Source organism: Salmo trutta, chromosome 20 (genome assembly GCF_901001165.1).
Source record: "Salmo trutta chromosome 20, fSalTru1.1, whole genome shotgun sequence".
Lineage (NCBI taxonomy): Eukaryota > Metazoa > Chordata > Actinopteri > Salmoniformes > Salmonidae > Salmo > Salmo trutta.
Window position 1 is genome coordinate 7,965,029 of NC_042976.1, and position 25,818 is coordinate 7,990,846.

Consider the following 25,818-nt stretch of genomic DNA (forward strand, 5'->3'; position numbering starts at 1 on the left):
CTGAATACGTTCCGAATACACTGTAGTAGTTATTTGTAAATGTGAGAATACCTAATTACTAACATTTAACTAATGTGGGAATAATGATTAATAAATGGTGAGAAACTGTAAACTGGAAATGCATTACAAATGGTTTATTACTTAACACTATTATAAAGTGTTACCCATATTTGCATAATCTTACATTTTATCATCAACTACTTCCACAATACACCATTGAGTTAGACTTGGACTTTATCTAATATCAAGCATGTTGTACATTTACATTTTTACTACGCTTGTTGAAGGTATTGTGTCCCAATTGAGCCACTAGAGGGAGATGTTAAACAGCAAACGATATGATTCATGACTTCCTCAAAATGTACTTTTAGAATACTTACCTACTATTTATCATTAAATAACATGGAACAACCACAGACTTTGGTATTGGTAATATACAACCCAAAATTACTTTAATGTCTTTTATAATTGTTGTAAAAAGAAATATAATTTCACCTTTACTGAACTAGGCAAGTCAGTGAAGAACAAATTCTTAGAAAACAAGCTTATGCTTTCTCCAAGTCATTCCATTCCAATCCAGCTAAATCATTCTGTATCAACACCACATGTATCTATGACGAGAACACTGAGATATGTCATGTCAGTGTATTGTTACATGAAAGAAGCAATTACAACAATTGTATAACATAACTATATCTAACATATGTTTGTCAAATTTAGGAATAAAACCATAGGAACTATGAACGCCTTAACTTCAGAGTTAAAATATGTTTAGCTGTCACTTTGAACCATGGATAAAAGAAAGCATAAATTATTGGATTAATTAAGGAATTAACAAGTGGCAGAAAACTGATGAACAATGATAATAAATTGTCAATAAAAATGTGTACAAAAAACAAAATAAATAGAGATGGAATCCAACAAATGAGATAGTTGAAAACAACAATAGATAGAGTTTTTGCTGCTTTCCTCTCAGACTTATTTGCCTGTACAGTTTTAACACCAGACACACTGGCAGCCTCTTTTGAAAACACCTTTCTGGCCTGTGATCTGGCCACCACAAAGATTTTCAAATAAAGTGTTATAATAATAGAGCACGGGACAACCATTGTAATTACAATATCAACGATATTACCCCAGATTGACCCTTCTTCAGTAAAACACTCTTTCAAACACCTACTGGGTACCTGTACATTTATACATGTTTTTATAACAACAGCCTGGTAAATAATACAACAACACCAGGTAATGGATATACAACACATCATTCTTGTTATTGTTATTTCAGAGTGGTACAATAAGGGATCACACACAGCAACATAGCGGTCAATAGATATCAAGACCAATTTGCCCAGAGATAAAGAAGTACATAAAAAAGCCATATAGAAATGAAAAGCACAGAAATATTTCCCAAAACCCCAGCATGATTGCAATAATGCTACAGTCGTTACTGGTATCACAATCAGTCCCACCAGGAGATCTGACACAGCCAGAGAGAGGATGAGCAGGTTGGTTGGAGTGTGGAGCTGCTTGAAGTGAGAGATGGAGATGATCACCAGTAGGTTCAAAAATACTGTAACTGCTGAAAACAATGAGAAGAAGATGTACAGTGCTGTGTTGATAGATGTTGATGGCAAAGCCTTTCTGCAAGAAGAATTTCTGTCTTGAAAACAGTATTGAACGTCTTCATGTTTCTCCATTTGTAATAAAGGGTCAAAATGCTGAGGTTCTGCTCCTGCTTGGTCCTGTGTGTGATCCTGTCAGGTCCGCCTTCTGACAAACTCTGAGCTCTGCCTCTCTATTTATCCCTGAGTTACTGATAGAAACTCCCCTCCCGAGAGTCTCTCTGCACACACACACACACACACACACACACACACACACACACACACACACACACACACACACACACACACACACACACACATTCGCATATCTTTTTTTGTTTTTCTTAACGTCTACTTCAATATACTCTCCTGCAATCTGCCTCACCCAATGTGGTATGGATCTGCTATTTTCTTTACTTTTGAACCGGAACCCCCAACAGAAGAAAGTCAGCTAACGAGCTACTAGTTAGTAGTCAGCTAGCCACTGATAGTGGTCATCAGCTAATCTTTAGCCCGGACAACTCTTGCCAGTCTGCACAGCGCGATTCAAACCAGAGCTAATCTGACTCATTTTCTCCATGTCTCCGGATTCCTACCGCAAGCTCTGAACCTTTTCACCTGGATCATCGCAGCTAGCTAGCTGCAATCTGTGTGGCCACTCCTGGCTAATGTCTCTGGCCCTAAGCAAGAACCAATTAGCCTGGAACTAGCTTTTGCTAGGCCCATCTCCCGGCTACCCGAAGAGGTCCATCAGTCACTCCTTGGGCCACAATACCTATTTTGCCAATTGGCCTGGACCCCTTTTACTGCCGACACGGAGCCCCGCCGATCCATCACGACTGGACTACCGACGTAATCTGCCCGAGGGGTTTTTTCAACTGGCTCCTCCGTTGCCACGTCCCCTGAATACCCATCTGCTAGCCTGCTAGCCGCGGCCTTCTAGCTGTCTAGAGCATATCGGACTGTTAGCTGAAGAGACCCATTGGACAAATTCTCTGGCCACCATGCATATTTTGCCAATTGGCCTATACCTTTTTACCACACGGAGCCCTGCTGATCCATCACGACTGATCTGCCGATGTAACAGCACGAGGGGGTTACAACAGACTTCTTCTGTCGCAACGTCCCTCTAAGGCCCATCTGCTAGCTTGCTGGCCCCGGCCCGCTAGCTGTCCGAACCACCGTGTTTCCAGCCCGCCGAGCTACTCACTGGACCCCTATGATCACTCGGCTACGCATGCCTCTCCCTAATGTCAATATGCCTTGTCCATTGCTGTTTTTGTTAGTGATTATTGCCGAATTTCACTGTAGATCCTCTAGCCCTGCTCAATACGCCTTAGCTAACCCTTTAGTTCCACCTCCCACACATGCAGTGACCTCACCTGGTTTAAATGATGTTTCTAGAGACAATATCTCTCTCATTGTCACTCAATGCATAGGTTTACCTCCACTGTATTCACATCCTAACATACCTTTGTCTGTACATTATGCCTTGAATCTATTCTACCGTGCCCAGAAACCTGCTCCTTTTACTCTCTGTTCCGAACGTACTAGACGACCAGTTCTTATAGCCTTTAGCCGTACCCTTAGCCTACTCCTCCTCTGTTCCTCTGGTGATGTAGAGGTGCCTAGCTCCACTCCCATTCCCAAGGCGCACTCATTTGTTGACTTCTGTAACCATAAAAGCATTGGTTTCATACATGTTAACATTAGAAGCCGACTCCCTAAGTTTATTTTATTCACTGCTTTAGCACACTCTGCCAACCCGAATGTCCTAGCCGTGTCTGAATCCTGGCTTAGGAAGACTACCAAAAACGCAGAAATTTCCATCCCTAACTATAACATTTTCCGACAAGATAGAACTTACAAAGGTGGCGGAGTTGCAATCTACTGCAAAGATAGCCTGCAAAGTTCTGTCTTACTATCCGGGTCTGTGCCCAAACTATTTTAGCTTCTACTTTTAAAAATCCACCTTTCCAGAAACAAGTCTCTCACCATTGCCGCTTGCTATAGACCACCTTCTGCCCCCAACTGGGCCCTGGACACCATATGTGAATTGATTGCCCCCCATCTATATTCAGAGCTTGTACTGCTAGGTGACCTAAACTGGGACATGCTTTAAGATCCTGGCCATCCTACAATCTAAGCTTGATGCCCTCAATCTCACACAAATGATCAATGAACCTACCAGGTACAACTGCAAATCTGTAAACACGGGCACCCTCATATAAATCATCCTAACCAACCTGCCCTCCAAATACACCTCTGCTGTCTTCAACCAGGATCTCAGCAATCACTGCCTCATTGCCTGCATCCATAGTGGGTCTGCGGTCAAATGACCACCCCTCATCACAGTCAAACGCTCCCTAAAACACTTCAGCGAGCAGGCCTTTCTAATCATCCTTGCCCAGGAATCCTGGAAGGATTTTGACCTCATTCATTCAGTAGAGGATGCCTGGTTATTCTTTAAAAGTGCGTTCCTCACCATCTTAAATAAGCATGCCCCATTCAAAAAATGTAGAACCAGGAACATATATAGCCCTTGGTTCACTCCAGACCTGACTGCCCTTGACCAGCATGAAAACATCCTGTGGCGTACTGCATTAGCATCGAATAGCCCCCGCGATTTGCAACTTTTCAGGGAAGTTAGGAACCAATATACACAGGCAGTTAGGAAAGCAAATGCTAGCTTTTTCAAACAGAAATTTGAATCCTGTAGCACAAACTCAAAAAAGTTCTGGGACACTGTAAAGTCCATGGAGATTAAGAGCACCTCCTCCCAGCTGCCCACTGCACTGAGGCTAAGAAACACTGTCACCACCTATAAATCGCCAAACCCACTGGCTCCAGGTCATCTATAAGTCTTTGCTAGGTAAAGCCCCGCCTTATCTCAGCTCACTGGTCACCACAGCAACACCCACCCATAGCATGCGCTCCAGCAGGTATATTTCGCTGGTCACCCCCAAAGCCAATTCCTCAGTTGGCCGCCTTTCCTTCCAGTTCTCTGCTGCCAATGACTGGAACGAACTGCAAAAATCAATGAAGCACAGTGCCAGGGATTCCTGTTACAACTGGAACTTTTCCTGGCCACTGTGCACCCAGCTCCCTCAGGAAGGGAGAAAGTGTCTGCCCTCGTCTCATGCCTCTCGGGGTGAAGGAGACGCGGCGTTGGACCACTTCGAGGAGTTCACCCGTCGCTTCCGGGCTGTCTTCAACCATCCGCCCAAAGGTAGAGCAGCAGGGGAACGGCTCTTCCAGTTGAGGCAGGGGATGAGGAGTGCCCAGGAATTCACCCTGGAATTCCAGACCTTGGCCGCTTGAGGATGTCCGACGTGAGCTGGCCTGCAGGGAAGCTACCATCTCCTTCGACCAACTGGTGGATTTGTCCATCCGGTTGGACAATCTGCTGGTCACCCGCAGACATCCAGAGGGGGCTCTGTCGGTGCCATCTTCCAGCACCCCCGCTCCGGTGCCCATGGAGTTGGGAGGGGCTGTGCGTAGGCAGGCTGGAGGAGGGGCCTTCACGTGCACCATCTGTGGCCGCAGAGGGCACACTGCTGGTTGGTGCCGTGTCGGTCCCTCTGGGAGTCGAGGCAACAGGCAGGGCACTCTGGCATCACCCCAAGTGAGTCTGCACCACACTCAGCCAGAGTCCTCTGTTGACCACCTGTTTGTACCTGTTTGTTTCCCTGAGTTTTCCCCGCATTCCCAGCATAAGACGCTCGTCGATTCAGGCGCAGCTGGGAATTTTATTGCCAGAGTGTTAGCCCTTAGTTTAGGGATCCCCATTATTACCGTAGTTAGACCTTTCCCGCTTCACACTCTGGATAGTCGACCATTAGGGTCCGGACTAATCAGGGAAGCCACCATCTCCCTGGCCATGGAGACGAAGGGGAGTCACAAGGTGACTCCTGCGTTTCCCGTGGTATTAGGTCTTCCCTGTTTGGCTCGTCATAACCCCACTATTTCCTGGCAACAGAGGGCTCTCAAGGGGTGGTCGCAAGAGTGCTCAGGGAGGTGTGTAGGGGTTTTCGTTGGTGCTACCACGGTGAAAAGTCCAGACCAGGTCTCCACCGTGCGCATCCCCCCAGAACATGTCGATTTGGCTCTCGCCTTCTGTAAAAAGAAGGCGACTCAATTACCACCTCATCGACGGGGGGATTGTGTGATAAATCTCCTGGCAGATGCTGCGCAACCCAGGAGTCACATGTATCCCCTGTCGCAAGCGGAGACAGTGGCTATGGAGACACATGTCTCTGAATCCCTGCGTCAGGGGTACATTCGGTCCTCCACTTCACTCGCCTCCTCGAGTTTATTTTTTGTGAAGAAGAAGGATGGAGGTCTACGCCCGTGCATTGACTATAGAGGTCTCAATCAAATCACGGTGAGGTACAGTTACCCGCTACCTCTTATCGCCCCGGCGATTGAGTCAGTGCATGGGGCGCTTCTTCATGAAACTGGATCTCAGCAGTGCGTATAACCTGGTGCGTATCCGGGAGGGATTGTTTGTTGACGAGATTTTCAGGGACCTGCACGGGCAGGGTGTAGTGGTGTATATCGATGATATTCTGATATACTCCGCTACACACACCGATCATGTGTCCTTGGTGCGCAGGGTACTTGGACAACTGTTGGAGCATGACCTGTGTGTCAAGGCCGAGAAATGCAGATTGTCTCTTTCCTAGGGTATCGCATTTCCACATCAGGGGTGGAGATAGAGAGTGACCATATTGCAGCCGTGCGTAATTGGCCGACTCCCACCACGGTAAAGGAGGTGCAGCGATTTTTAGGGTTTGCCAATTACTATCGGCGATTTATCCGTGGTTTTGGCCAGGCGGCTGCTCCCATTACTTCACTGCTGAAGGGGGGTCCCGTACGGTTGCAGTGGTCGGCTGAGGCGGACAGGGCTTTTGGGCAGCTAAGAGCTCTGTTTACTTCGGCTCCCGTGCTGGCCCATCCGGATCCCTCTTTGGCGTTCATAGTGGAGGTGGACGCGTCTGAGGCTGGGATAGGAGCCGTGCTCTCTCAGCGCTCGGGAACGCCACCAAAACTCCGCCCCTGTGCTTTCTTTTCGAAGAAGCTCAGCCCGGCGGAGCGTAACTATAATGTGGGGGACCGGGAGGTGTTGGCTGTTGTTAAAGCGTTGAAGGCGTGGAGACATTGGCTTGAAGGCGCTAAACACCCTTTCCTCATCTGAACTGACCACCGCAACCTGGAGTACATCCGGGCAGCGAGGAGACTGAATCCTGTCAGGCAAGGTGGGCCATGTTCTTTACCCGTTTTGTATTTACCCTGTCCTACAGACCAGGTTCCCAGAATATGAAGGCAGACGAACTGTCCCAGCTGTATGAGGAGGAGAGAGAGGAGTGGCCCATGGATCAGACTCCCATACTCCCGGCTCTTGCTTGGTAGCGCCAGTCGTGTGGGAGCTGGACGCGGACATTGACCAGGCGTTGCATACAGAGCCCGCTCCCCTCCAGTGTCCCGTCGGGCGTATGTACGTTCCGTCTGCTGTCCGTGACCAGTTGATCTATTGGGCCCACACGTCACCCTCCTCTGGTCATCCGGGGATTGGACGGACGGTGCGCTGTCTGACTGGGAAGTACTGGTGGCCCACCTTGGCTAAGGATGTGAGGGTTTATGTTTCCTCCTGCTCGGTGTGTGCCCAGTGTAAGGCTTCGAGACACCTGCCCAGAGGTAAGCTACACCCCTTTCCCGTTCCACAATGACCTTGGTCACACCTGTCGGTGGATTTTTTAACTGATCTTCCTCTTTCACAGGGAAACACTACGATCCTTGTCGTTGTGCATCGTCTCTCTAAGTCCTGTTGTCTCCTCCCTCTGCCCGGTCTTCCTATGGCCCTACAGACTGCGGAAGCCCTGTTTACTCACATCTTCTGGCACTACGGGGCGCCTGAGGATTTAAGTTTTCACCCCGAGAGTAACGGGCAGGTAGAGAGAGTCAACCAGGACGTGGGCAGGACCGGCCGGGGTAGTGGGCGGCGTTCGTGCCCTGGGCCGAGATGGCGCTGAACTCGCTTTGCCACTCCTCCACTAACCTCTCCCCCTTTCAGTGCGTATTGGGGTACCAGCCGGTTCTGGCACCGTGGCATCAGGGTCAGACCGAGGCTCCTGCGGTAGACGACTGGTTCAGGCGCGCGGAGGAGACATGGGAGGCCGCCGATGTTCACCTTCAGCGAGCCACACTTCGTCAAAAGACCAGCGCGGACCGTCACCACAGAGAGACCCCAGTGTTCGCACCGGAACTGGGTCTGGCTCTCGACCCGAAACCTACCCCTCCGCCTGTCCTGCCGGAAGCTGGGTCCGTGGTTTGTGGGGCCATTCAAAGTCCTGAGGAGGGTGAACGAGGTGTGTTACAGATTACAGCTTCCCTCTGATTACCGTATTAACCCCTCGTTCCATGTGTCTCTCCTCAGGCCAGTGGTGGCTGGTCCGCTCCAGGAATCTGAGGTGTGGGAGGTTCCTCCGCCCCCTCTGGACATCGAGGGGGCCCCGGCGTACTCCGTTCGTTCCATCCTGGATTCGCGGCATCGGGCAGGGGGCCTTCAGTACCTCGTGGAGTGGGAGGGGTATGGTTCGGAGGAGAGGTGCTGGGTCCCGGTTGCGGATGTGTTGGACCCCGAACTGCTGCGGGAGTTTCACCGTCGCCAGCCGGTTCGCCCTGCGCCTCGCCCTCCGGGTCGTCCCCGAGGCCGGTGTCGGCGCGCCGCTGGAGCCGCGCGTCAAGGGGTGGGTACTGTCACGACTTCCGCCGAAGTCGGCTCCTCTCCTTTTTCGGGCGGCGTTCGGCGATCGACGTCACCGGTTTCCTCGCCGCACCATTTTTCATATTTCCATTTGTTTTGTCTTGTTCCATACACACCTGGTTTTCATTCCCTAATCACACTGCATGTATTTAGTCCTCTGTTCCCCTCCATGACTATGTGTGAAATTGTTTTATTTTATGTGGGTATTTGTCACGCCACAGACTTTTGTTCATGTTCCGTGTTTTGGGCACGTGTATGTACTTATGTGCTTTCGTTTTGGACCAGAATAAAAAGTGCGCCTGTTACTACACTCTGCTCTTCTGCACCTAACTTCACCTCCCGTACACACCCGTAACAACATCTACATAGCCCATCTGTAAATAGCCCATCCAACTACCTCATCCGCATACTGTTATTTATTACTTTTTTTGCTCCTTTGCACCCCAGTATCTCAACATGCACATTTATCTTTTGCACATCTATCTCTCCAGTGTTTAATAGCTAAATTGTAATTATTTCGCCGCTATGGCCTATTTATTGCCATACCTCCCTTATCTTACCTTATTTGCACACACTGTATATATATATATATATATATATATATATATATATATATATATATATATATATATATATATATATATTATCATTGTTAATATATATATATTTACAATGATAACTTGTTCTCAACTAGCCTGCCTGTTAAATAAAGGTGAAATAAAAAATACAAATAAAAAAGGTGTCAATAATTTTTACCCTTACCTTTTTTTGGAAGAAAAAAATATGACTTATTTCTCTGAGCACTTGCATTTGCATTAGTATAAAATAATTGATTTCACAATTATTTTAATGATTCATCTTATAAAGTGATTATTTCTCGTCTTTATCAAAGACGTCAACCATTTCGGACCCCACTGTACCTACTACTGCTTCATGAGGTCCGTATTTATGTACATACAATATATATTTATTGATTTCTTATTTTGATTATTTGTGTAGAGACATTCTACTGCACTGTTGGAGCTAGTAAAACAAACATTTTGCTGCACTTGCAATAACCCCTGCGGATCTGTGCATGTGATCAATAATATTTTATTGTTGTTCTGTCAGATTCCAGAGGGTTCTGTTAGCACTACAGTACCATAACGACATCTTCTGGTAGCTCGGTCATTCGATCTTGCAACCTTTCGGTCACTTCGGTCACTTGTCCAAAGCTCTAACCGCTAGGCTACCTGTCGCTACCTACCAGACAAAAGTTTGGACACACCTACTCATATATAACACATATGGAATCATGCAGTAACCAAAAAAGTGTTAAAAGAATCTAAATATATTTTGTATTTGAGATTCTTCAAAGTAGCCACCCTTTGCCTTGATGACGACGGCTCATAATAATGGCAGGAATGGAGTTCATTGAATGGTATCAAACACATCAAAACCATGCACCTATTATATAGGTCCTGGATTGCAGGAAGCTTGGCCCCAGTGATGTTCTGTGCTTGACGCATTACCCTCTGTAGTGCCTTAAGGTCAGATGCCAAGCAGTTGCCATGCCAGGCAGTGATGCAAATGTTCAAGATGCTCTCGATAGAGCAGCTGTAGAACTTTTTGAGGATCTTGGGACCCATGCCAAATCTTTTCAATCTCCCGAGGTGGAAAAGGTTTTGTCATGCTCTCTTCACGACTGTCTTGGTGTGTTTGGACCATGATAAATGGTTGGTGATGTTGAAACCAAGGAACTTGAAACTCTCGACCCGCTCCACTACAGCCCCATTGATATTAATGGGGGCCTGTTCGACCCGCCTTTTCCTGTAGATCAGCTCCTTTGTCTTGCTCAAATTGTGGCAAAGGTTGTTGTCCTGGCACCACACTGCCAGGTCTCTGACCTCCTCCCTATAGGCTGTCTCATCGTTGTTGGCGATCAGGACTAACACTGTTGTGTCGTCAGCAAACTTAATGATGGTGTTGGAGTCGGTTTTGGCCAACCATTCGTGGGTGAAGAGGGAGTACAGGAGTGGACTAAGTACACACCCCTGAGGGTCCCCGGTGTTGAGGATCAGCGTGGCAGGTGCGTTGTTGCCTACCCTTACCACCTGGGGGTGGCCCATCAGGAAGTCCGGGAACCAGTTGCAGAGTTAGGTGTTTAGTCCCAGGGTCCTTAGCTTAGTGATGAGCTTCGTGGGCACTATGGTGTTGAACGCTGAGCTGTAGGCAATGAACAGCATTCTCACATAGGTGTTCCTTTTGTCCATGTGAGATAGGGCAGTATGGAGTGCGATTGAGATTGCGTCATTTGTGGATCTGTTTGGGCAGTATGCGAATTGGAGTGGGTCTAGGGTATCCAGGAGGATGCTGTTGATGTGAGCCATGACCAGCCTTTCAAACAACTTCATGGCTACCGACGTGAGTGCTACGGGGTGATAATCATTCAGGCAGGTTACCTTCGCTTCCTTGGGCACAGGGACTATGGTGGTCTGCTTGAAACATGTAGGTATTAGAGACTGAGTCAGGGAGAGGCTGAAAATGTCAGTGAAGACACTTGCCAGTTGGTCCGCACATGTTTTGAGTATATGTCCTGGTAATCCATCTGGCCCCACGGCTTTGTGAATATTGATCTGTTCAAAGGTCTTGCTCACTTCGGCTACCAAGAGCGTTATCACACAGTCATCCAGAAGAGCTGGTGCTCTCTTGCATGCTTCAGTGTAGCTTGCCTCGAAGCGAGCGTAAAAGGCATTTAGCTCATCTGGTAGGCTTGCATCACTGGGTAGCTCGAGGCTGGGTTTCCCTTTGTAGTCCGTAATAGTTTTTAAGCCCTGCCAGTGTAGTAGGATTCAAACTTAATCCTGTATTGAAGCTTTGCTTGTTTGATGGTTCATCTGAGGGCATAGCGGGATTTCTTATATGCGTCCGGACTAGTGTCCGCTCCTTGAAAGCAGCAGCTCTAGCCTTTAGCTCAATGCGGAAGTTGCCTGGCTTCTGGTTGGGTTATATACACACAGTCACTATGGGGATGACATCGTCGATGCACTTATTGATGAAGCCGATGACTGAGGTGGTATACTCCTCAATGCCTTTGGATGAATACCATAACCTTTTCCAGTCTGTGCTAGCAAAACAGTCCTGTAACGCAGCATCCGCATCATCTGACCACAAGTTTTTGATCATCTGATCATCTGACCAAAAGTTTTTAATTTCCACTGACAAATGTCAGACTTGATTTGCTAACAATTTTTTAAATTTTTTTTATTTGAATCCACATAATTCAAATATCTTGTTGCTGCAAGATTATTTTCAAATTAAGACCCTACATTTGTAGTAAGTCAAGTTATTCCTCTCACAGTTGCAGATTTTGAATTACACTGCCATCCCCTGGCATCTGTACATACTGAAAGCAATCCCTGTTCTCGGTTTCACTCTGCAGTGAAAATGTAAAAAAATGTGGCTGTTGGGCTTCCCGAGTGGCGCCGCCGTCTAAGGCACTGCATCGCAGCACTTGAGGCATCCCTACAGACCCGGGTTTGATCCCAGGCTGTCTTACAGCCGGCGGTGACCGGGAGACCCATGAGGCAGTGCACAATTGGCCCAGTGTCGTCCGGGTTAGAGGAGGGTTTGGCCGGCCGTGAGTTCCTTGTCCCATCGCGATCTAGTGGGTCCTTGTGGCGGGCCAGGCGCCGCCAGCTGGACGGTGTTTCCTCCGACACATTGGTGCTGCTGGCTTCCTGGTTAAGCGATCTAGTGTGTCAAGAAGCTTGGCAGGGTCGTGTTTCGGAGGACGCATGGCTCTCGACCTTCGCCTCTCCTGAATCCATAGAGGAGTTGCAGCGATGGGACAAGACTATAACTACCAATTGGATATCACGAAAAAGGGGTAAAAGTACAATAAATTAAACTTTGGCTCTTTAATCAATCTAGCATTTGGGATTTGAGCTCAACATTTTCAAGCAAGGCAACAGTATGAAAATACCCTCAAATGAGAGGTGATATTTTATACTGTTGCCTTGCTTGAAAATGTTGAGTTCAAATCCAAAATGCTAGATTGATTAAAGAGCCTCTTATTTGAGGGTATTTTCATACATATCTGTTTTACCACTTAAAAATGAATGCACCTTATAAATCAAGTCCCCCCCATTTGAAGAAGTCATAAGTATTTGGACAACTTCACTTGTAGTGTATTACAGGTAGCAACCCTTTAAATGTAATGTTCAGTTAAATTATGTATTTAGATATTGGTTCCCTTACCCTGTAAGCAGTCTATGAACTTCTCTTATGGGTGACTGCAGTCCACGCTTTGGTCTTGGTAATCACTGCCAACAAACAAGAGTTATCAATTTCAGGCAAAACACGTTACTTCCTTCAGCACGCTACTACACCAGCGTGACTGTTTTGGAATAAAATGTTCAATATATTTCCTTTAACATCCTCTGTGTTGTGTGCTTATTGTTTAACCATTGATATGTTCTAGGTCATTTTGAGAACTTAAGGAGCATCAGGTACTGCTGGAATGTCAACCAAAAGCATGTGTAATGTTTTTGTGATAAATTACACTGGTCACTCAAAACATTTATAAAGTATTTTAAGAAAGTATGAATAGTCCTCAATTTAGATTAGGGACTGCAAAATGACTTTACTAATGATCAGTAAATGGTTTATAATGATATTTATTAAACATCTTCTGAATCATTATTACATACTAAAGAAGTTGTTTATAAATGTGTGAATAACCAGTTTGCTAAAACAAATGTGGGCATAATGATACATGAATGATGAATAAACTATTTACTAATCCATTATGAAGTATTTAGTGTGTTACCCAATCTCTATATTCATTCACACTAAACAGCTGCTCTGCTGTGACCCCTGACCTGGCAGCAATGATGTAGTGAGAGTAGTGGTAGTGAGAGTAGTGGTAGTGTTCATAACCAGTATGTTGAGGTTGAAGTGTCTACTGTGGTCTCCTTCACTGTTGTGTTTAATAATGAGTACATATAGTAGGCATTTGTAAATGAGAGAATACCTAGCTGAGTAACATTTAGCAAATATGGGCATAATCATAAATTGTGATAAAACTGCAAATGGTTTATTATTGAATATTATAAAGTGTTACACAATTGCATATTCTTGCATTTTACCATCAACTACTTACACAACACACCATTGAGATAGACTTGGACGTCATCTAAAACGCAGTATTGAACATTTAAAATTCACTACACTTGTGAAAGGCCTTGAGTCCCAATTGAGACACTAGAGGGTGATGTTAAACAAGATATAGAAAGACTCATGATGTGCTCAAAATGTACTATTAGAATTACTTACATACTATTTATCATTAAATAACATGGAACAACCACAGACTTTGGTATTTGGAAAATATAACCAAAAATGACTACAACGTCTTATATAAAACAAGATTATGCATTCATATGCCTTCTCCCATTCATTCCAATCCAATCCAGACATACAATTCTGTATCAACAGAATGTTATCTATGATTACAACGATGGGATAAGTAATGTCAGTGTATTGACACATGAAAGAAGCAATTACAACAATTGCATAACAACACAATATCAAACATGTTTGTCAAAGTTAGGCATAAAAATATAGGGACTATGAACACCTTAACTTCAGAGTTAAAATATGTTTAGCTGTCACTTTGAACCATGGATAAAAGAAAGCATAAATTATTGGATTAATTAAGGAGTTAACAAGTGGTAGAAAGCTAAAGAAAAGTGATGATGAATCTAAATTGACTAAATAAAACAAGAAAAAAGGAATCCAACAACTTAGATAGGTGAAAACAACAATAGATAGAGTTTTTGCTGCTTTTGTCTCAGACCTATTTGCCTGTACAGTTTGAACACCAGACACACTGACAGCCTCTTTTGAAAATACCTTTCTGGCCTGTGATCTGGCCACCACAAAGATTTTCATATAAAGTGTTATAATAACAGAGCACGGGACAACCATTGTAAATACAAGGTCAATGATATTAACCCAGACTGACCCTTCAACAATAAAACATTCTTTCAAACACCTACTTGGTACCTGTACTTTCACAGAGATTTTCATAATAGCAGCACGGTAAATGATACAACAACACCAGGTAAGGGATATACAAGACATCATTCTTGTTGTTGTTATTTTAGAGTGGTACAATAAGGGATCACACACAGCAACATAGCGGTCTATAGATATCAAGACCAAATTGCCCAGAGATAAAGAAGTACACAAACAAGAGATGTAGAATTGAAACGCACAGAAATATTCCCCAAAACCCCAGCATGGTTCCATTATTGCTACCATCGTTACTGGTATCACAATCAGTCCCACCAGGAGATCTGCCACAGCCAGAGAGAGGATGAGCAGGTTGGTTGGAGTGTGGAGCTGCTTGAAGTGAGAGATGGAGATGATCACCAGTATGTTCAAAAATACTGTAACTGCTGAAATCAATGAGAAGAAGATGTACAGTGTTATGTAGATAGATATCGATAGCAAAGCATTTCTGCAGGAAGAGTTTCTGTCTTGAAAACAGTATTGATCATCTTCGTGCTTCTCCATTTGTAATAAAAGGTAAAAATGCGGTCCTGCTCCTGCTTGGTCCTGTGTGTGACCCTGTCAGGTCAGCCTTCTGACAAACTCTGAGCTCTGCCTCTCTATTTATCCCTAAGTGACAAACAGATACTCTCCTCCCTGTAGTGTCTCTGCACACACACACACACACACACACACACACACACACACACACACACACACACACACACACACACACACACACACAGACAGACAGACAGACAGACAGACAGACAGACAGACAGACAGACAGACAGACAGACAGACAGACAGACAGACAGACAGACAGACAGACAGACAGACAGACAGACAGACAGACAGACAGACAGACAGACAGACAGACAGACAGAATCCAACAACAAAACACACATAAGTGAAGACACAAATGAACAAATGGTTGGATAAACAAATCATTTGTGAAAACATGATGTAATGTATGACAGGATAGGATGTTGCTGTTGACTCCTGTCCTTCATCCTTACTGATAGTTAGAGATGAGAGAAAAGGTACATTTTCTCAACTGAATATTTTAATGGGGAAAATATAATATGGTTGATGTTTTGGTCACTGAAAGGCTATTTTACATGGGAAATAGGATAACTGTGCAGACTAACTGGTTTGGGTGATGTCAGTGCTCAGTTTGGAAAATAATCCACAACCTCAGGACACATGATGGCACGCCACATGTCAGCTGGCCAGTGTGTAGGAAAGTTTACAGTAGGGAAGTTAATGAGATAGCATAAGTTTATGGTGTACACACTTTTAGAAAATGCAATACACCTGCCTTCCCTAGTCACGCCAATCAGCGATTTTTTTTGACTTTTTTGGGCTCTGTTCCCCGCTGCTGCATTGATTGTCGTCTGTCTTTTTGTTACCCAGTTCTGACGCTATTCCTGTCCTGTTGCATGTCAGTTACAAATTAAATTTCAACTCCGTGTACCTGCTTCTCTTCTCCAGCATCATTCCTTACAGAGGTAGGGTTGCCATCTGTAGGAACACTATGTGGATCTGATCCCCCTGTCACTGGAGGATAAGGTGGAGTTGGCTTACACACTACAGGAAGGTGCCTTGTCGGGTCCTCTTCATCAGGAGCCAGGATGAACTCAGGTGAGAGAGTGAGATGACTCTGTTCGGAGACAGTTGTGGCCTTGGGAGTCCTGGGTACAGAGATAAGCTACGGCAAAATTGGCTCGCTCTGATGAGGCACAGAAAGTGTGCAGGACCCTTTCTGCCATCTGGTTGTCTGCCCTTGGGGGCACATAGCATCTGGGCATGGTTATGGTGGAGAGGTCTGAGAACAGACTTGCACATGTCTTCCATCTGCCCATCAGGTAGTACGTGGTCATCACAGCCCCTCCTACTGATCCAGAGTTTCTATACAAGAACCTTTAGCTGGGTCATGAAAGGGAGGATGTAGCCTAAGGCATCATATTGGATGGCCAGCACTCTGTACATTATCCTCAAGGTTTCTCTCTGGACAGGTTGTTGTTCGTAGCCGAGGGTGTCTGGCTAAAAGCTCAGGTCCATAATTAGTTATTGTGGATTGATGGTGGTCTGGGAGAGCCATAGCTCACTGCTCTTTGACCTCCCTTCTGGAGGAAGGTGTTCCACAGAGGGCATGTTATTGGCCCATTGCCTAACCTCGTACTCCCCGGAAAAGAGGCAGCAGCGCAGCCTGTCCACCAACAACTTTGCTTCGGTCCCCGTGGGTAGACTTGTGAGACCGTTGTCAACATAGAAGGCGTGCTAAACTGACTCCTGAACATCCGTATTGCCATCATGGTGGTCCCGAGAATATTTCTAGAGGGCGTAGATGGCGCAGCAGGGACTACACATTGTTCCGAAGGGTAGGACATGCCGTTCATAGGTACTCGGCTCTGCTTTTCAGTCCAAACGAACCTGAGGAGTGCCTTGTCGGAGGGGAGAAGGTGCACCTGGTGAAGAATGCCTTTGATATCGCCGCCTAAAGCCACTGTGTGGTGTTTAAACCGGAGGAGCATGCAGAGCAGGAAAGGGCCATGGGTTGGTCCTTGTAGTAGGCATTTATTCAAGATCTGACCGTTGTGCTGACAGGAGCAGTTGAACACTAGGGTGTGACCTGCACAGCCCAATCAAGCACGATGTGGACAGCGACATGGCCTCACAGAGGGCCAGTACTGACTGGCTTGATGGGGACCAACAGGGGTGGAAGGTCAGACCCTAATAGAGGCTGTGCCCTGTGGATCTGTGGCAGCAGCAATTCCTTCAGGTGTGTGTACCTACTCTGAAGCATGTCAAACGGGGAGGTGTGCTCGGCGAACCAGAGACTGTCCGCTGTGAAAGCATTGTGGTCTTGATACCGGTGCCACTGTCCACTTCAGGGGATATGATGAATGACAGAATCTCTGCTTGCTTGTAGTATAGTGTGACATATAATGCAAAGGCTCAGTACCTATGGTTCACCCTCTAACCCAAGGCAATAGGCAACAGCAGGAAGACTGATGGAACTTTCAGAGCAATCATCAAGAACAGTATGTCTCCATTGCCTCCTCACCATGATGTAAGATGACTCTGACCACTCAACATCTCTCGTGGTGAGTGGTTTGGGTGGACTCGGCTTTGTTGGTTCTGACCATAAGGACACTCCTGTGGTATGAACCCATGTGGAACTATGAGGTGTAACTCCTTGCCGGTGTTGCTTGTCTTTTTTAGGGTGCATTTCTTTGGGGAGTGTTTCACCCCCACCTCCAGCAGCAGCCTTTAACTGAAATCCAATCCCTGACCTTCTCCCCCGAGAGCTGTTTGAACTCAGGACAAGAGCCTACATTTTAGTCATTTAGCAGATGCTCTTATCCAGTGCAACTTACAGTAGTGAATGCATACATTTCATTTTATTTAAAAAAAAATTCATACTGGCCCCCCGTGGGAATCGAACCCACAACCCTGGCATTGCAAACACCATGCTGGCGTTGCAAACACCATGCTCTACCAACTGAGCCACAGGGAAGCCTAGGAAGTGTTCTTCCCATTCACAGGAAGGAATTTAGAATTTAAACTTGGGCTTTTTATGGTTTTATTGTTGCTGCTTGCCACGAGGAGAGCTGTAATTGGCTTGTTTGTGGTGAAGTTCACTGGTCAGGAACATGCTGGTAGTACCCAGGCACTGTGGTTCTTTCTGGTTAACCTCCCTCTTGTCCCGGTAGAGAACAGAAGCTGTCTGGGAGAGACTTTTGGCTCTTGCTCTCACCGTCAACCAGTCAGACATGTTCTGGAGGATAAAGGGTTGGCCTACTTCATCATAACAATGCTTTCCTACTTACTGTATGTAAGCCATTGAAGCAGACCTAAATGAATGTTTGTATTATTGTTGAGATTAGTAAAAATGCTAGGCAAATTTGTCATTCTAACATGGTATTGCTGGTATGACCCTCTTTTGGCTTCTCAACTGCCTGGTAGTGTTTGGATATTTCCAAAATAAACATCAAGTTGAAGAAAAAAACGATTTGAAATTCCTATTTGAGTTGTTAGTGATAGGAATATGAGATAAAAAATGTTTTTCAACATGTTTCTCAAGAAGAGACAGTTAAAGGGATAAAGAACCATGAACTCAAGGTTCTAATTGAACCTTTATAGCTCAATGAATAACCTTTTCCTTAGGTTCTATAAAGGTGCTTGGAACTGGTGACACGTTACCACTTATCAAAGCAATCAAATATTTAGATGGAGCTCCAAACAGAGGTTGTGTTTTTGAAAAACGTAGAGCAACATGCTAGCGTTAGAAGCCAGCCATGCCATTCAAACGCAAAATCTCATACTGAAGTTCGTTAGACTTCCAATAGTCAAGACAACAAAATAATATTTGGAAGTATGGCCTTGCTAAACTACAGGACACATCACGGCATATGGCATTTTTCCAGTGCATAAGAAAGTTGACAGTCGGGCACTTTGTAATATGGCATATCTTTATGCTGTATGCACTAATGGCATACCATAGGAACATTACACAGACTTGTAAAAATGTCCTGAATTATGAAATAATTATTCAAGTTGAGGGAGACAGTTACATCATTGGGACACACAATATTTATCAGCCATCATCCTGCAGTATTCTGACACAATCATATTTTCTGCATAGTTTGTTGTTGTCTCAGAATCCAGAGGGACCTGTTAGCACTAACATACAATGCTCTGAAATAATGACATATATCACTCTACAAATTAAAGGTATCAAACAAGAACACACAAACATAAACACACACACACACACGTTCATCTAGAACATTGTTATTACATCAGCAAACCTCAACCTGTGCTCTGTGACTGACATGCAAAACTCTAAGAAATTCTACCAATTAAAGGTGTTCGAGACACAAATGCTTTACTCCAGGGGCCTAATAAAGCCCCAATACAGCATAAACATTCAAAGTGAACCTGACTGCACCTCTATTGTCATTTGTGTGAGTACAACTTCCATTAGGCATCAGCTTCAGTACAACCCTCACCTAAACTTGTCACGCCCTGACCAGGTGAACTCTTCTATTTTGGTCAGGGTGTGGCATTTCTATAGTTTATTTTCTATGTTTTGGTATAGCCTTGCTTTGGGGCATATTTCTATGTTGGGTTCTGTCGATTCCCAATCAGAGACAGCTGTCGCTAGTTGCCTCTGATTGGGGAATCATATTTAAGTTCCTTTTCCCCCCACGATGTTTGTGGGTTGTTGTCTCTTTGATTTTGAGCAGCTAACGTATCGGTCTTTTCTTGATTTTGTGTACGTGTTTATTTCGGTGTAAAAGAATAAACATGTGTTCGCTCCCAGCTGCGTTTTGGTCCGCTTCCTCGTTACCTGACGCCGAACGTTACAGAACAACCCACCAAACCAGGACCAAGCAGCAGAGGAACGAAGAGGAAGGATGGACATGGGCCGAGATAAGGAGGAGCATTTCCAGGGCGATGGAAGAGTTTAGGGAGACCAAGAGGCATCCCCAAGAATTTTTTAGGGGGGGGGCACAAGGGCTGTTTGATGGGGCAGGAGCTGCCCGCCAGTCAACAGTCACCAGAGCTGCCCGCCAGTCAACAGTCGTCGGAGCTGCCCGCCAGTCAACAGTCGTCGGAGCTGCCCGCCAGTCAACAGTCGTCGGAGCTGCCCGCCAGTCAACAGTCGTCGGAGCTGCCCGCCAGTCAACAGTCGTCGGAGCTGCCCGCCAGTCAACAGTCGTCGGAGCTGCCCATCAGTCAACAGTCGTCGGAGCTGCCCGCCAGTCAACAGTCGCCGGAGTGGTCAGACTGCGCTGAACTGCCGGAGTGGCCAGACTGCGCTGAACTGCCGGAGTGGCCAGACTGCGCTGAACTGCCGGAGTGGCCAGACTGCGCTGAACTGCCGGAGTGGCCAGACTGCACTGAACTGCCGGAGTGGCCAGACTGCCCTGAACTGCCGGAGTGGCCAGACTGCCCAGACTGTCCCGAGCTGCCAGACGTCCCCAGTCCAGTCCGGCCCGTCCCTGCTCCCCGCACCAGGTTAGTGGTGCGTGTCCCCAGTCCTGTCCGGCCCATTCCTGCTCCCCGCACCAAGCCAGTGGTGCGTGTCCCCAGTCCAGTCCGGCCCGTCCCTGCTCCCCGCACCAAGCCAGTGGTGCGTGTCCCCAGTCCAGTCCGGCCCGTCCCTGCTCCCCGCACCAAGCCAGTGGTGCGTGTCCCCAGTCCAGTCCGGCCCGTCCCTGCTCTCCGCACCAAGCCAGTGGTGCGTGTCCCCAGTCCAGTCCGGCCCGTCCCTGCTCCCCGCACCAGGTTAATGGTGCGTGTCCCCAGTCCTGTCCGGCCCATTCCTGCTCCCCGCACCAGGTTAGTGGTGCATGTCCACAGTCCTGTCCGGCCCATCCCGGCTCCCCGCACCAAGCCGGTGGTGCGTGTCCCCAGTCCAGTCCGGCCCGTCCCTGCTCCCCGCACCAGGTTGGTGGTGCGTGTCCCCAGGCCAGTCCGGCCCGTCCCTGCTCCCCGCACCAGGTTGGTGGTGCGTGTCCCCGGTCCTGTCCGGCCCGTCCCTGTTCCCCGCACCAGGCCCACGGCGCGTGTCCACAGTCCGGCACGGCCTGTGTCCGGTCCACCGGTGACCAGTCCTGTTCCGGTCGGCGGCTCCGCTCCGGAGCCTGAGCATGCCGCTCCACCGTGGTCCAGTCCGGGCCAAAGGGGTAGGGCTAGGGTGGAGGCAGGGGGAGAAACACGCCCGGGGCCAGAGCCTCCACCGAGGTTGAGGCGCCCACCCGGGTCCCCCCCTAATAGACTTTAGGTTGGTGCGCCGGGAGTACGCACCGTTGGGGGGGGGGGGTACTGTCACGCCCTGACCAGGTGAACTCTTCTATTTTGGTCAGGGTGTGGCATTTCTATAGTTTATTTTCTATGTTTTGGTATAGCCTTGCTTTGGGGCGTATTTCTATGTTGGGTTCTGTCGATTCCCAATCAGAGACAGCTGTCGCTAGTTGCCTCTGATTGGGGAATCATATTTAAGTTCCTTTTCCCCCCACGATGTTTGTGGGTTGTTGTCTCTTTGATTTTGAGCAGCTAACGTATCGGTATTTTCTTGATTTTGTGTACGTGTTTATTTCGGTGTAAAAGAATAAACATGTGTTCGCTCCCAGCTGCGTTTTGGTCCGCTTCCTCATTACCTGACGCCGAACGTTACAAAACTAGTCTTCCCTGCACAGGTCAAGAATCCCACCTCTGAATCATGAATCTGTCACAGGTGGGATCTGAACTGTGGTATCCTGAGTGGAAAACCAACATCTTAACCAATAGTCCTAGAGGAAAGTCCCTTGTGGACTGAGGGTGACACTGATTTAGAAGTACCAGGCAGGGCTACCTCATCACGAGAGCATGAGTCAACTCACTGTTACACATTTTAGTAATTTAGTGACGGGGGGACGGAGGGGGTTGTGTCATTCATTATTACAAAGTCTTTGTGCGGGTGGGGGGGTTGGGATTGTTTGGAGATAAACAATTCCAATTAAATTTCATAATATTGTGAATTTGGCTTTTACTACCGTAGCCCATAGAAACACATTGAATAACACATTCTGTCACACACTGATCAGTTTCACCTGTTTTTGTGATTGTTCCTGTTATCTCCCATGTTATCTGGGAGAGAAGCTGCCGGGAAGCTATCCAGTTCCGGCAGGAAGCCCGCAGGGTGGCCGACTATGCGGTGGATTTCCGCACGTTGGCAGCAGAGAGTGCGTGGACCAGAAAGCACTGTTCGACGTGTTCCTGCACGACATCTCAGAGGAGGTTAATATGGATACGTGGGACGGTAGCGTCCCACCTGGCCAACATCCGGTGAAATGGCAGAGCGCCAAATTCAAATTAAATTACGATAAACATTAAACTTTCATTGCATCACAAGTGCAATACATAAAAATAAAGCTTAACTTGTTGTTAATCCAGCCAAGGTGTCAGATTTCAAACATTTTATGACAAGATCTTCAGGATGCCTCATGGTCTGCCAAACACTGCTGTAGATCGGCCACCTTCCACCACAGATTCGGAAGGCCGCCATATATCTCTAGCTTAAACTGACGGATTTTGACTGATTTTTGTATTGTGTTTCTTAGATTGACCCACTGGTGTGTCAATAGACTGTAGGGGATTTAATCAAGATATTCATGAAGAGGTAGGTTTTCAGACAACACCTCCCCTAACCTCACTCAAGTCTCAATCCTATACCCTTCGCTATAGTGTTTTAGAAAAATAACAAGGAACTTTCACAAATACAGAACTGAACTGGCAAATTTTTTATATGGCCTCTCTGGGTTGGCGTATCCTGATTTCATATGGCATAATCCAGGATCAACACAGCTAAACAATGATCCAGTATCAAGGCAGATATATGACGATCCACGGTGGTGTAAATACTTTTTGGGGGGGTATCTGTACTTTAAAGAAATCATGCCGTCTGGTTTGCTTAATATAAGGAACATGAAATTATTTATTCTCTTACTTTTACTTTTGATACTTAAGTATATTTTAGCAATTACATTTACTTTTGATACTTAAGTATATTTAAAACCAAATACATTTAGACTTTTACTCAAGTAGTATTTTACTGGGTGACTTTCAATTTTACTTGAGTCCTTTTCTATTAAGGTTTCTTTACTTTTACTCAAGTATGACAATTGGGTACTTTTTCCACCACTGACGATCCATGGATCAACACTGATATATGATGATCCAGGATCAACACCGATATGATGATCTAGGATCAACACAGATATAATACGATCGAGGATCAACACGGATATAATATGATCCAGGATCAATATTGACACATCTTACCTGCTAAATGCTTGTTTCACAAATGCAGCACTGATTTCACTACTTGAATCAGGCCTCGGATAAGGCCTTTCCAAGTTGTTTAATCAAAGTAGATAGTTTGCCTTTCGAGATGTTACAACCTTCATACTGTAACCCTAATTGGTAGCACTTTATAATAACACATTGTAATATAGCATTTATAGTGGATTAGTAAATAGTTTATAGTTTACCATTCATTAATAAATGTGTGAAGAACTAGCTTACTAGTTATCACGTATTAATACATGTGAGAATAACTAGCTTACTATCATTTACAGATGTGGGAGTAATTATAAATTAATTATGAATAAACAATTTACTAATCTGTTACAAATGCTTTATTACAAGGTGTTATTTTAAAGTGTTACCAAATCTCTATATGTGACTTATTTCAGGAAACTATACATAAGTCACGCGTCACTACTTCACAGGAGAGGCATTTGAACATGAACATTTATTTTTTATCAAAATGTGTTTTTTGGCAGAAATGCCTTCTGGAACATGTGAACTTTCATGTGCCTTAATAACAAAGGTGTATGCTATCTGTAAATACCAAAAAATGTGTTAAATTACCAGCTTAGTTGCTTTCGCCATTGACAATATCAGGAACCTTCCCGCTCGCCTTGATTGTCTGAGAAATTGGATGGGCTGGACATGGCGAGAGATGAGTTTCGATTGGTCTGCCATGTAGCATAGCTTCTGTCTATAACATGAGCTGTTCAGTATGTGTAGATAATCCTTCCTACCTCTGCTTTTTTGAAAGATATCATGAAGAACTGCAAAAGTGTTGCTACTGCACTCCAGTATCTGGAAGACGATTGTGCCATGTTGACTCCTTTGATTCTAAAAATGAATCAGACGGTTAGGAAATCCCTGATTCAGGTAAAAACGTTTTCATTGAACCAGATATTGTGGAGTTTTCTGATGACAATGATGGCAAAGGAACAACAATCAACAGTGTTCTTGTCATGGAAGAAGTTGAACGAGATGCCCCGTGGAAGCAGAGTATGATAGCTAAGGGGATGGAGAAAAATTCTAGCGTTTGATTGCAAATATGCAGAGGGGTTTAAAAAGAGAACACAGAAGGCTGTTGTATAAAACACCTGTCTCTGGATTAGATCGTCAAACTAAGGACAACCATGGCATCCATGACAGAGAGGGAGAAGAACTCATCCATGTACAGTTTATGGGTAAGAGTCTAGCTAGCTAAATTTTCATATAGTATACATTTCTAATTTTGTCAGAAAGTCGTTTTCATTGCTGACTTGCTAGCAAATGTTACATGTATGATCTGTGTAGCAGATCATCTCAGAAGTAAATTTGCATTGCTAGTTATAGCCTAATGTTAAACATAGTTGGTTAGCTTTAGCTACCTGGAGAATCATGCATTGTGGCTAGCTATGACAATCAGAATGTGTTGGGATTATTGCCACGTTCAAAACAACTGGGAACTCGGAAATATCTGCCTTCCAACTTCGGTGCTTTCAAGACAATTGGGTACTCTGAAAAAAACATGCTCAGACTGGGAAAAAATTGGTTTGAATGGTCACCTATCTCAGAATTCCAACTTGGGAATTCCAGCCTCTTTCTAGAGCTTCAACTTTCTGAACTGAGGATCACTGATGTCATGTTATATTTCCAAGTTCCCAGTTGTCTTGAAAGCAGCAATAGGTTAACTGTTTAGCTAGATAGCTAGCTACATGTCTAAACAAAAGACTCCACTTCACCAGATGATTACATGACCAATCAAGTTAGCCAGGTGTGTCTAGGGTTGATTCAGGTCATCTGTTGAATTTCATGAACGTGCATCTAGACAATATTGACCCAGCCAATTGGCAAGATTTTGCTGGTGCAAGTATACATTTCACTATACCGGATACATCTTCTGTATCCTGTATATGTGACTTGATTTTATTTGACATAGTGTGTGTTTACCAGAGACGGTAATGTTTATTTATTTTTTATTTCACCTTTATTTAACCAGGTAGGCCAGTTGAGAACAAGTTCTCATTTACAACTGCGACCTGGCCAAGATGAAGTAAAGCAGCGTGACACAAACAACAACACAGAGTTACACATGGAATAAACAAACTTACAGTCAATAGAAAAGTCTATACACAGTGTGTGCATATGAAGTAAGATTAGGAAGGTAAGGTAATAAATAGGCCGTAGTGGCGAAATAATTACAATTTAGCAAATAAACACTGGAGTGATAGATGTGCAGAAGATGAATGTGCAAGTAGAGATACTGGGGTGCAAAGGGGCAAAAAATGAAATAAATAACAATATGGGGATGAGATAGTTGGATGGGATATTTAGCGATGGGCTATGTACAGGTGCAATGATCTGTAAGCTGCTCTGATAACTGATGCTTAAAAAGTTAGTGAGGGAGATATGAGTCTCCAGCTTCAGTGATTTTTCCAGTTCGTTCCAGTCATTGGCAGCAGAGAACTGGAAGGAAAGATGGCCAAAGGTGGAATTGGCTTTGGGGATGACCAGTGAAATATACCTGCTGGAGCGCGTGCTACGAGTGGGTGCTGCTATGGTGACCAG

At 45.5% G+C, this 25,818-nt stretch overlaps 2 protein-coding genes across 2 annotated transcripts; both read right to left on the reverse strand.

Annotated features, from left to right (window-relative positions):
* Nucleotides 1-497: 497 nt before the first annotated feature.
* On the reverse strand, nucleotides 498-5,031 carry LOC115156280 (trace amine-associated receptor 13c-like). The gene is made up of 3 exons (XM_029703738.1): nucleotides 4,916-5,031; nucleotides 754-1,644; nucleotides 498-531 (listed from the first exon to the last, which is right to left on the reverse strand). Exons 1-3 carry the CDS (start codon nucleotides 5,029-5,031, stop codon nucleotides 498-500), a joined length of 1,041 nt encoding a protein of 346 aa, XP_029559598.1.
* An 8,952-nt stretch (nucleotides 5,032-13,983) lies between these two features.
* Nucleotides 13,984-14,934, reverse strand: LOC115156281 (trace amine-associated receptor 13c-like). The gene has a single exon (XM_029703739.1). It carries the CDS (start codon nucleotides 14,932-14,934, stop codon nucleotides 13,984-13,986), a length of 951 nt encoding a protein of 316 aa, XP_029559599.1.
* Nucleotides 14,935-25,818: the final 10,884 nt, after the last annotated feature.

What these genes read in the sequence shown, in the direction of transcription:
- LOC115156280 (XM_029703738.1), bottom strand. Translation starts at nt 5,031, where the DNA reads ATGTCTGCGGGTGACCAGCAGATTGTCCAACCGGATGGACAAATCCAC. An exon ending in GACATCCTCAAGCGGCCAAG is followed by an intron (nt 1,645 to 4,915) that starts GTCTGGAATTCC and finishes TTCTTCTTGCAG; the next exon opens with AAAGGCTTTGCCATCAACAT. An exon ending in AAACATATTTTAACTCTGAA is followed by an intron (nt 532 to 753) that starts GTTAAGGCGTTC and finishes TTGTTTTCTAAG; the next exon opens with AATTTGTTCTTCACTGACTT.
- LOC115156281 (XM_029703739.1), bottom strand. Translation starts at nt 14,934, where the DNA reads ATGGAGAAGCACGAAGATGATCAATACTGTTTTCAAGACAGAAACTCT.